The 12,545-nt window shown below is 40.3% G+C and overlaps 1 protein-coding gene across 5 annotated transcripts in view; it reads left to right on the plus strand.

Annotated features, from left to right (window-relative positions):
- Nucleotides 1-10,141, plus strand: part of REXO5 (RNA exonuclease 5) — a 43,140-nt gene extending 32,999 nt beyond the window's left edge. For 3 of the 5 annotated variants that reach the window (XM_061208038.1, XM_061208040.1, XM_061208037.1), the window contains 7 exons: nt 833-937; nt 1,434-1,571; nt 4,538-4,630; nt 5,268-5,484; nt 5,728-5,912; nt 6,839-6,957; nt 9,873-10,141. In XM_061208038.1, the coding sequence (XP_061064021.1) occupies nt 833-937; nt 1,434-1,571; nt 4,538-4,630; nt 5,268-5,484; nt 5,728-5,912; nt 6,839-6,957; nt 9,873-9,954 (939 nt within the window). In that variant the 3' untranslated portion in view covers nt 9,955-10,141. The remainder of the gene's footprint in view (nt 1-832; nt 938-1,433; nt 1,572-4,537; nt 4,631-5,267; nt 5,485-5,727; nt 5,913-6,838; nt 6,958-9,872) is intronic. The other 2 variants (XM_061208039.1, XM_061208041.1) reach the window with 2 other exon arrangements.
- The last annotated feature ends 2,404 nt before the right edge of the window (nt 10,142-12,545 follow it).

Here is a 12,545-nt window from a genome sequence, read left to right on the forward strand (position 1 = left end):
TATAGTGTTAACTCGGTGTCTGTGGAAAACTGAGGGCCTAAAGCTTCCTTGTACTCTATCTTGCTGATGTCATGCTCTCTTTTTTCTTTTTTTAAAGTGTTGGGGGTTTTTTTGAGAAAGATGTACTGGGAAAAATAAGAAGTTTATAATGCTCTTGGGAGGGATTGGTATTTGTTTTATTTTTTTTTCCCCCCACAGGATCCTTAATTTCCCTCCTGATTTCTTTATTTCCTTCTTTTCCTTCACTGCAGTGTCTCCAGCAGGGTATTGCCTCTTCTCTATATATCTGATTCTTCCCCAGAAGCACTGCTTCTCTGAGGCTGTCAAGTCTCTTCCTTGTAGTTAAGTGCTTGAACTATCAAAGTTGTGACCTATGTTCATTATTTTTGCATTTTGTTGTACTTTCTTTCTGGGGCTGATTTTGTTTGTTTCATCCAAGTCTTCCATGCCCCTTGATTTTTTTTTTTTCCCCCCCCAGAGTCTCTTGCGTCTCTTCTCCCTCTCTTTATTCACAGGCTTGCAGAATTTAACTTGTTTGTTTACTTAGAGGTAATTTGAAGATTGTAGTAGCCTGCTTCTTAGTAATGCTAAAGATCTGGGTCATATGTGATTCTATTTATTCTCTTTCCTGATTATATGGTTTTTCTACAAGGCTGTGTGGTGTCACCATTTTCTTCTGGACCTTGAAGTCAGCCATTGCTGACTTCAGTCAGTCATTGCTTTTTAATATGGGTAAAAAGACAACCATTGTTTATGTTACTGTGGCTCACCTCCATGAGCCACAGTAGACTATTAGGTTCCTGCTTCATCCAGGCTGTGCTGTTTTCTGCAGGTTCTTGAGCAGGCTAGAGTGGAAATCCCCCTGTTTACCTTCAGCATCGTGCAGTTCTCTTTTGAACCCTTTCCACCCAACCTCACTGAGGAGATGAGCAAAAGAGTAAGTGAATGGGTTCTGCTAGATGATTTATTTGACCTATTATAATCTCCCCCCATTAAGGACAGTAATACATACTTCATTAAGTTTACTGTATACTTCTCTAAATTTTTTCTATGTGTATCAATATATTACCATTTTCATTTTTATAAAAATGGGAATCAGACTTATATACTGTTTTGCAACTTTATTTTTTCCTTTAACAGTGTAACTTACACATCTGTTCATAACACTGTATAATCTTATTTCCCTTGTGCTGCATAGTTTTCCATTGTATGATATACCTGTTTTCAGCATTTGCACTTTATAAATTTTTGCTATTCCAAATAGTGATGCAATGAAATCCCTGTATACAAATCCTTGTACATTTGGCAAGTGTTTGTGTTAAGAAATTCCTTGAAAGGAATTATCCCATGTTTTGACTCATGATTTCTTTAGATTTGACTTAATTCTCTTTCCACATCCACCTCCTTACTATATTCTGTTGTTTTTCTTATAGATGAGGATCAAGTGGATGGAGATGTCAACTGTCTATGCTGGGCCATTTAGCAAAAATTGTAACCTTAGAGCTCTGAAGAGGCTGTTTAAGAGTTTTGGTCCAGTTCGGTCAGTGACTCTTATTCTTGAAACCCATCAGGTAATGAGACAAGAAAACTTAGATTTTGACCTTCTAATCTAGTGTGGGAAATTCAGATGCCTTCTAGGGTCCTTCAGGTATTAGTGATTTGAGCTTGATTTTCACCAACTGGAATGTGAGACGTGCTCTGTCTCATGGGAACAGTGCTGACCCATAAGAATGTGTGCCCCATATTGCCAGATCTTCTGATTTTTTTGTTTTGAGAATCGAGAAATCTGCCAATTTTCATATTGTTGGCTCCAATTTTCTTAAATATTATGTAAGCCAGACAAAAAATATGTCTAGTGGTTTAATGTAGTTTATGGGCTTCATGCTTGTGACTTCAGCTTTAAATGATAAAATGCCCTTTCAAAAACAGCAGTAGCTTCCATGGGCCGGGAAGTCTGTAGGGCTTAAATCCAAAGTAGGCTCATAGCTGGGTTAAGATACTAGAGGAGCAGGGCTTTTTTTTGTTGTTGCTGTTAGCTCTCCAATCTCTTGGAGTAAGTTTTGTTTATTAGTTTGTTATTTACATAAAAACCCTATAAAGAGTTTAATTATTTTTACTTTTTAAGAAATAATACTTGTATATGGTTTAAAAAATTCATACTTTTTAAAAGGATGTAATGAGTAAGCCTCTATCTTCATGGTCATAGCAGGAAGTCAGATAAAGACTAAAGTTACTATATGAAGCAATAACATTATAAGCACTATGAGACAGGAAGCCATGAAAAGAATTGAAAATAAAAACTTATAACAGAATATCTGTAGAATGACATATAATAACTGGTAACAATGAAGGCCTCCAGGGAGAGAGGAACTAGGTGACTGGGAACAGGGGTTAGGGGAAGACTTTTCACTGTAAATTTTTTTGTACCTTTAGAATTTCGATATAGGCAACTATTAATCTGGTGCATTAAACTATTATGTGTAATAGCTAATAATATAACTAATAACTATTAGGTTTAGTAACTATTAAAGTGAAGCAAAAATTAAAGTCTCCAAATCGATCTAACTGCAGAATCCTAGATGTTTAAAATGTGCTTTCCCCAAATCTTTTATTGTCTTTCCTACACCTAAAAACAGAAATAAAAAGATCATCCCTGGGAACATAGACTGAGGGATGGGAAAGGGTATTCAAGGGACTGTAACTCCTTCCTGTAAGTCGTCTTGTCTTTTTTTTTTTTCTTTCTTTTTGTAAAGTATACATAAAATTTGCCTTTTAAACCATTTTTACGTATAGTTCAGTGTTATTAAGTACATTCTCTCTAGAACTTTTTTATCATCCCATACTGAAACTCTGTACCCTTTAAACAGTAACTCCCCAGTCCCCTTTCTCCCAGGCCTGTTAACTACTATTGTATTTCCTGTCTTATAAATTTGACTACTCTATGTATATCATATAAGTGGAATCCTACAATATTTGTCCTTTTGTGTCTGGCTTATTTCACTTAGCATAATGTCTTCAGGGTTCACCCATGATGTAGTATGTATCAGAATTTCATTTCTTTTCAAGGCTGAATTATATTCCATTGTATGATTATACCACATTTTGTTTATCCATTCATCCATCGATGAACATTTGGATTGTTTCCATGTTTTAGCCATTCTGAATAATGCTACTGTGAAATGAACATGGATGTACAAGTATTTGTTTGAGTCCCTGTTTTCAGTTCTTTTGGGTGATATACACAGATGTGGAATTTCTGGGTTAAATGATAATTCATTTCATTTTTTGAGGAACTGCCATACTGTTTTCTATAGCAGCTGCACCATTTTACATTCCCACCCGCAATGCCAAGGGTTCCAACTTCTCCATATTCCAGCCGACACTTGGGGGTTTTTTTTGTTTTTTTTTGTTTTTTGGTCTTTTTTTGTTGTTTGTTTGTTTTTGTTTTTGGCTGCGTCCCATGTAGGATCTTAGTTCCCCGACCAGGGAACGAACCCGTGCCCCCTGCATTGGAAGATAGGGGGTCCTAACCACTGGACCGCCAGGAATTCCCCTGACACTTGGTTTTTTTGTTGTTGTTTTTGGTTTGGGGGGCATTTTTTGTTTTGATAGTAGCCATCCTAATGGATGTGAAGTATTAATAGTATCTCGTGGTTTTGACTTGCAGCTCCCTAATGATTGGTGATGTTGAGCATTTCTTTGTATGCTTATTAGCCATTGGTGTATCTTCTTTGGAGAAATGTCTATGCAAGTCCTTTGCCTATTTTTTAATTGGGTTGATTTTTTTGTGTTGAGTTTTAGGAGTTCTCTATATATTTTAGATATGAATCCTTCAGTAGATATGTGATTTGCAAATATTTTCTCCCATTCTTTCTGCTGCCTTTTGACATTGTTGGTGGTTGTTCTTTGATACACTTTTTAATTTTGATAAAGTTTAACTTCTCATATTTTTTTTGTTGCCTGTGCCTTTGGTGTCATATTCAGGAAATCATTGCCAAATCCAATAAAATGAAGCTTTTCTATGGGAGCACTTTAATCTCCATGATGATGCTATGGCTCAGACCATCACATAGATTTAGATACTCTGGTGTTAATCAAGTGCAATTTGAAGATGCAAATCCAGTGGAAGAACTTAACCTCCCCAAGCCTGTAGGAAAGCTGCTTGTCTAAAATTAAGCTAATAAGGCAAATGGGAATCTCTACCTGTGACTTGCAGCGGTAACTTTAGTGATTAATAATAAATGGTATGAACAGCAAGTTGGGTAGTAAAGAATTTGTTAGTGCTTTCCCCATACCACCCAGGGAGAGAAGGCTTCAATTTTAAGTGACAAGATTATTTTCTGAGAGAAACCAAGCCCTGAACCATGATGATTCCACTTAAAATTGATGGTCTGTGATCACTATCTAGCCCAGCACAGCAAGAACATCCATTCTGGTGGCTCTGGCCACTGTAGTTTAGGTGGGCCCCGTTCCTAGCCCCGTCTCTGGCAGTTTGAGCCTGGAAAGCAAAAGTAAGGAAATCTTGATTTTTCTGCAGCCACATCTCTGTATACAATACGAAATCCTGGAAGGTGCCCAGCTGGCCATAGAGTCTTTGGATGGCATCGTGGTAGAAGGTACCTGCATCAAGGTAGGGTTGCCAGAGAAAGCATAAAGTAGTATACTTCACTCAATCTTGTATTTTCAGTACTTGTATTTACTCAAACCTGTATTTACAGCACCCTAAGACATAACAGCTTAGACAAGCACCCTTGAGAGGCTTAAGACACAAGATTTTCTGTTATGGAAAGCCTTTAGCCAAGGCCGGCATTCTTATAGTGGTGACCTAAGACATGATAGCTTTTCATTTTTGTCAAAATCAGCCTGGGCTACATCTTCCATGTACTCTTTATCACTACTTAGACCCCAAATGGTTTGTTCAGGGTGGTTTTTTTTTGTGGTTGCCCTTTAGCTTTCAGGGGAATCAAATGGTATTTTGATGTTTCTTACGCAATTAAACAATTTCATTGGTGTAGAAGGCAGAGAACTGATTGCAGTTGGTGGGGGAGAGAAGGAAAGGGAAAAGAGTATTATTTACACAGAAATATTTACATTTTGTATTTATTTATCTATTACTTAAGTTTCTACCATAGTCCTTTGGGGCAGTTATCATTAGCTTCCTTGTATAGATAAGGAAGCTGCAGAATTAAGCTACTTGCTAGTATGTAACAGGCCTGGGGTTTGAAGTGGTGACTTTTCTACCATTAATGCCATCTTTCCTTGGTTAGGTGCAGAGGCCTGTGACAGAGCTCACCCTTGATTGTGACATCCTTGTGAATGAGCTGGAACAAGATTCTGAGAACCAAGGTACTATATACCTGTCTGGAGTGAGTGAAACCTTCAAGGAACACCTGTTGCAACAGTCCAGCCTCTTCCTGGGCCTGGAAGCTGTGATCTTGCCTAAAGATCTTAAAAATGGAAAGCAGAAAAAATACTGTTTCTTGAGTAAGTTTATGCCATCGAATATAGCCTTGGGGAAGGAGATTAGAGATGGGGTAACATGAGGTCAGAGAAAGGAAATGGTCAACAAGTAGTCCCTCCTGGGCTGGACCAGGTCAACATCTCCTGATTTTGTCCTTCTCCCCTGGCTCTGGATGGGCTCCAGCTTGGATGGTGATCAGGTTTTTTTTTTTTGCTTTGGTTTTGGTTTTGGTCCTTAATAACAGGAGGGGGTATTCCTGTTTTCAGGATTCAAAACTTTTGGCAGTGCCCAGAGGGCCCTTGGCATTCTCACAGGCAAGAACTGGAAGCTGAAAGGCAGGCATGCCCTAACCCCCAGGCACCTCCATTCATGGCTCAGGGGCTTACCTCCTGAATCAAGGCCCCCAGGGCTTCGTGTCATACCTCCCCCCTCGGAGCAGGAGACCTTGCAGGTGAGTGATTAAATGTATCCTGGGGTTAGGGGGGAAAGGTAGCTAGCTGCCTTGGTTTGCTGGCTCTGGTGGTTGGCCTTCTGATGTTTATGGAAATTAGGCAGGATAGTCCTGCTCAAGTGACACTTAAGCCTTCAATCTTTTTTTTCCTGCCCTGCCACTAGTCTTACTTCACTCTCCAGTGTCTTCCAGCCCTGGACACACCTTTCTTTCTCCAAGATCTCTCATACTTTTTCCCCCTCCAAACTTGCTAAAATCAGGTTTTCCAGGTGTCTCTCCAAGGGACTTTGAGGGGTTAATACAGGAAGTTGGAGAGCTGGACAAGTCTTTAGTGATCTAGGGTTTCCTGAAGTGTAGTACATACATACACAATATGATTTTTGGTGGTCATAGATGGACCTCTTTTTTTCACTTTTATTGTTATGAACTTGTTTTTCTAACATTCATTAAAGTATGCAACCACCACACTGAACGTGTGATTTCATGGATAGTATTACTTAGACGAAGCTACGGAAGAAATTGACTCACTTTAAAGAAAACCATTAGGGAATATGCAACAGAAGGGTGAAGATAGAAGGTGAATGGTTTAAGTTTGGGAAGCCCTGCCGTAGTCTAATGTCCCACACTTAGCAGATGAGAAATAGACACCAGAGCTAGTGAGTGACTTTGCCCAGGTCACAGAGATACTTAATGTCAGAGGCCAGACTAGAGCTCTCCTTAGTGATTTGGTTTCCCTAACTCAGGACCCTAAACTGACTTGGAGGTCTGGGAATGCTGGAGTGGACAGGGAACCCTGCAGTATAGACTCTGGCTTCAGACTGAGGATTTGTACAGAGCCTTTCCTGGGAGCCTGAGGAGGAATGTTGCAGTCCCTCCAAAGGTCAGCGGTGGGTACTCTGAGTGTCAACACCTGGCTTTGATTCTAGATGGTGAAGGTGGACCACCCAAAGATAGCAGCCTGGCGCTGGGGCAGGAAGATAGGAAAGCTCTACCACAGCCTGTGCCCAGGCACCCTCTGCCTCATCCTGCTGCCAGGAACTGAGAGGTAAGGACTGAAGGGTTGCCCCTTCATGATTCTGACCTCTGGACTCTCTGGACTTAAGCTTTTCTTGGAGAAAAGCCTTTTGTTGACGTCCAGGCACATAAACGAAAACTGAAATGAATCATCTCTTAACTTTCACAGTTCTAAGAGAGAGGTACTGTATCCCCATTTTACTCATATTTGCTCTTATAACTACACTTAGTGGTCCCTCAGGGAGACAGCTCATCCCAGTTTAAAGGCAGAGGTCTTAGGTCCTGCAGCCTCTCTGGAACAAGAGCCACTTGAGTAAAAATGGTCAAGAAGTTCTAGGGCAAGGCCCAGGCTTAGATGTGACTAGAACCTACCTTTCCCACATATCAGGAGTGTGTTCCTGCCTTCCCTGCCCTTGCCCCCTTTACCATTTCTGTTAACTTTTAAGAGATAGGGCCTGTTTTGCTGTTTCTAAGCCTGAGGAATACTGGAGCAGGACTCTGGGTCCAGTCCCAGCTGTATCACCTCTCTCTGCTGACAAGTAGTGGCCAAGCCACTTTCCCACTGTGGATCTCAATTTCCCTTTGGTAAAATGAGGGATTTGCAGTAAATCAGTAATTTTCAAACGCTTGAAACTATAAAACCCTTTCTTTAAAAGAAAAATTGATGTTAAATCTTTACTAAGGCATAAAGATGAACAATTCTGAAATGGATGAGTAGGTATATGAATGAATGTGTATGCTGGGAGAGGAGAGAAAGAGGGAAAGAGGGCTTTTTTTGAAAAAAGCACAGTTTGAAAATCACTGGATTGTATTATTTCTAAAGTCCCTTAAAATTCTGACATTCTAGGATTCTTTCACAGGCCCAAGGTCCCAGGTGGCAAAACATGAATGCCTCAGGCCTTGAAGCCTGGATCAGAAGTTAACTTCCTATCATAAAATTCTTGTAACATGTATTAGGGCCACTAGTGAAACAGGCTACCTGCTGGGCAGCTTGAGAGAGTTACTGTCTCTGAGAAACAGAAATAAGTACTAGGTTTTACAGCAAAAAAAACAAACAAACAAAGAATCTTAGACTGATACACTTCAAACAGGCTTATGGGTAGACTTAACAGCAAGAGGTTTAAAAGTGACCAAAAATTGCCAAAGAAAGAAAAAAGAAAGCTTTTTGTTTAAGAGCTTGGACCCTGAGAGGCAAACTTGCCTGGATAAAACTTCTCAGAGCCAGTGTATGGAGGTAGGGGTAAAATAGGGGTTTTCGTGTACCAAGTGGAATACTTAGCTTGTAGTTCCCCATTGTGTAGGTAAACTAAGCCAAGAGAGGGCCAAAGCTTTCTTCTTCCAGAAGTAGCTGGGATGTTCTCAGGGGATGAGGGCTTAGAGGAGGGAGCATTGGGTCAAGGAGCAAAAAAGGCTTAGGTTCTGACTGAGGCAGAGGTCCTAAGGCATGTTTGACAAGTCAGGAGAAAACTCTGGAAATAGCAAATCGTGTAGTAACAAAACCTGCTGTTACTCCTTTGTTTTAAAAGTTGCACTCTGATTTCCATAGCCATAAAGATCAAACCCAGCAGCAGGAGCATGTATTTCCCCAGACTATAAGCTTGTTGTGTGACTGACTTCTCTGGGCCTCATCTGTGCAGCTGTCTCCATGATGCCAGCAGATAACACTTGGGAAAGGGTAGAAGTGGCTCAGGAAGAAGGAGTAGCAAGGAGAGTAGAAGGTTTCCTCGTGCTGGGAGCCTGACTCAGCTCTTAATCCTTATACTTCTGGTGACTGCTAAAATTAATACTGAAAACATTAATAATTGCTATAATTCCTCAAACCCTTAATGTGTCAAGTACTGCTAAGTGCTTTTATATGCAGTTTTGGTTAAGGTTGTTGAATCTCCATTTAACAAGATGAGAAAAAGGCTCAGATTAAGCAACTTGCCTAAGGTCACCCAGCTAGTAAGTGCACAATTAATATTTGAATTCTGATGGTCTCTAGGGCCAGAGCCACTCTCCAGCACTTACAGCTCCAGTCCCCCATAGCCTAAAGGCCTATGGCTTGTTACCTTAAGTTCAGACATCAGGTGGAGACAGATTCTGTGTTTGTCTTTGCTCATTTCTGCCTCCTTTGCCTTGGAGAGCACCTCAGTGCTCTAACCCAATTCCAAGAACATTCACTACATGGTGTCAGGGAACTAATATGTACCGGATGACTCCTAAATTCTAAGCACTGTGTGCTAGGTGTTTTACAACATACATTATTAAAAGTTAACGTCTTGTAAAGTTTTTCAAACAGTGCCTGGCACATGATAGGTGCTACAAAAGTGTTTTAAGTAAAACAAACAAAATTCTAATAGCAGTTTTAAAGGATTCTGATGACAGACTGCCATTATTACCTGGTTTTGTCATTTAATGGTTGTGTGACTTGAGCAAGTTATATAATGCCTATAAGCCTGTTTTTTTATTTGAAAAGTGGACATAACAATTGTATCAAATCAGTATCTATATAAGGTACACTGGCTGTTTGGAGGATTAAATGAGAACACATACAGAGTCCTAACTGCTTGACATGCAGTAAGTGCTCCATATATGTTAACATGTTAGCTATTATTGTCTGTAGTCCTCACAAAAGCCCTGTGAGATAGTAATTTAAATATTTAATATTTCTTTATAGTTGAAGAAACTGAGTCTTAGTTTGAGATCATTCACCCTTAGTTGAGATGTGCCTCACATCTGTTAAGTGGCAGAGCTATGATTTGATTCTAGGCATCTGGGACTAGTCAATATTCTTTCCATTGGACCATTTTCAGCAGGCAGCTTTCCATAAGCTGTCTACCTGCCGGCCCCCTGCCCCATGGCACATACACATATCAAAAAAAAAACCTTTTTCCTCTACCTTAGTTTATAACCATTCATTCAACCCTGTCAACAAAAACTATCTTTACTCCTCATCTGTTGCAGCACTCATGGATCGCTCTCTGGCCTAGGACTGATGGGAATAAAAGATGAAGAGGAAAGCAACAGCCCAAACAAGTGTTTGTGAGTCTGCCCACCATTTTCCATGTGCCATTTCTTAATCCCTCGTGGGCAATAGCAGAGAATCTGGTCAGGCTGCAGGCACTCCAGAGGCTGCCAGACCTCTATATAGTAGACAGTTTGTGGAAACATTGTACCAGCTTAAGGAGTCTAGTCCATTTATATGAAATGTACAAATTTTCAATAAATGCCTAAAATTCAGACATTCCTCATCTTAAGACAAGGTGAGGGGAGGAAACCAGTTTGTACTTTCTTTGTGTCAGTGGGTTTATACACAGGTATTACAGCAGGTGCTTATTTCATGTAGCGCTCCTATTAAATGGTATACCGTATATAGGTAAGGAAACCAGGAGGAGTGACTTCTCTGTGGAGAAAACCCAGGTATTACGTAGTTTGTCAAAGTGGTAACATCTGTGAAGCAAATTTCTGTAAGGCAAACTGTTTTCTATTAATGGCTTTTATAACACTGAAGGAAAAAGATAGGCTGACTGCGAATCTGGCAGGTCCACCAGAGCAAAGTTGAAGACTGACTCTTGTAGCTTTTAACCAATCCAGGAAGCCCCCTTTCAATTCAATTTTCAGGAATGCTTCCTTCCTTTTGGAGTGAGACTGCAGTGTTACCCTTTACCAACAGGTGCCTCCATCACACCAGAGCTCCCCCTTAGAAGCTTTAATTTCAGTAAAAGCCTTTGCTTTTTTTTTTTTTATCAACTCTCAAATTGTCAACATTCTGTGTTGGAAAGGACATGGGCACAGGCACACACAGTTCCAAAACTGATAGAGGTATTAGCTGCCCTCCAGAAAAGATGAATTAATCTGGCATGTAGTATGTATCATTACAAAAAATCTTGTAAATTTCTCTCTACACTGGGACCCTGCAATTCCACTTCTAGAGTAATATCCTCAAAAACATGTATGGAGGAGATGTCATGGGGTTATTCAGTGGAATTCTAGGTAGCTATTTTTAAAAATTATGTGTGTGTGCACGCACATGTGTGTGTAAATAAAATCTCTAGTGAAAGAGATCTACAAGAAGCAGCAGTAGACCTCTGGATCCAAACTGCTAGACTCTGAATTCCAGCTTTCCTACTTTTTAGTTAGGTGAGCTTGAATTACTGTAAATTATTTAACATCTCTGTGCTTGGTACATAATAATGGTATACATCTTATAGTATTGTTGTGAAGATGAGATTGTGCATTTATAGTATATTATAGGTTGTATAAAGCATGGAGAGTTACAGGATAATCTGTATAGTTTGAGTAGAAAAAACTATACAAAGATATGCACAGCCTTGGAACAAAACCTGGAAGGCTATATACCAAAATATGAACAGTATTTGTCTCTGGCTAGTGGGATTGGCAGATTTGATTTTACCAAATGCTCTTCTGTATATAGGCCGGTTTTTTTTTTTTTAAATCAGCATATATTGCTTTCATAGTTAGAAAAAAATAATTAAAATAACTCTCAAGGTTGGGCATTTGAGGCAGTGTTTAATCCTTTAAATGCAACTTCTATAAGATCTGGAAGTTGGGAACCAGGAGCCAGAACTGAAGCTCTTGATTTTGGATGAAGTTCCCCTGTAAAGAGCGAAGTTCCCCAGGTATACTGCTGACATCAGCTGCAAGGCCTTGAGAACATCTTGAAACAATGTTGGCTGGATTCTTTCCCCCTGCAGCTGAGCTCCAAAGCTGTGGGAGTTTAGCTGCTGTTTACCTCTTGAGACTCCAGTCCTGAGACACAAAATGTGTCTGTCTAGGTTGGCACTTCAGCTGTGCTCCTGGGCCAGTCACTTAACCTTGTTTGAGTCCATTTCTACAGCTGTATAAAATGAGGATGTATCTACTTTTAAGGATTATTATGAATATTTAAAGATTCAGTTTGTGGAAAATGACCAAATAGTGGGATATGTATGAATTATTTGCCCTCTCTGAGCCTGTTTCCTCATTTTATTTTTTATTTTTTAAATTTTGGCCATGCCACTCAGCTTGCCAGTTCCCCGACCAGGGATTGAACCCCGGCTACAGCAGTGAAAGCATGGAATCCTAACCACTAGACCACCAGGGAGCTCCCTTCAGTTTCCTCATTTTAAAGATGGCAACATTAGTACCTACTTCATAAGGTTGTTGTGAGAATTAAATTAGGGAAAGCCTACATTTTATTGAGGATCATCTTCCAACTGCATATTCACAGAGCAGATGAAGGTTCCCTGTGCCAAGAGCACTCCCTTTGCTCCTAGGAACAGCCAAGGCCATTCCTCTTCCTGGATGGGTGGGGGTGGAAGTTTCCCCACAGGCCCCCAACTCTAGAACTCTACAGAGATAGGCCTGGACCATAAGGTCTCTGAGGCCCCGGTCTGCACACACTGTTCTTTCAGCTGATGCTCCCACCTTTTGGAAGGCAAAGCTGCCAACTTGGCCTCTTGCAAAACACACATTCCATTCATAAGTGCGTTTGTGCATTTTTCCTCCCACACCCTTCTAGGCAGCCAATGCAGAGCTGCCAAGGCAGCTGCAGGAGCAGCTTCTCATTTGGGGGGGAAAGGCAACTTGAAGGGTTTTCACAGAACACTTGGTTTAGGCTTTGAACATATTACTCCC

The sequence above is a fragment of the Eubalaena glacialis genome, chromosome 13 (assembly GCF_028564815.1).
Source record: "Eubalaena glacialis isolate mEubGla1 chromosome 13, mEubGla1.1.hap2.+ XY, whole genome shotgun sequence".
In the NCBI taxonomy this organism is placed as follows: Eukaryota; Metazoa; Chordata; class Mammalia; order Artiodactyla; family Balaenidae; genus Eubalaena; species Eubalaena glacialis.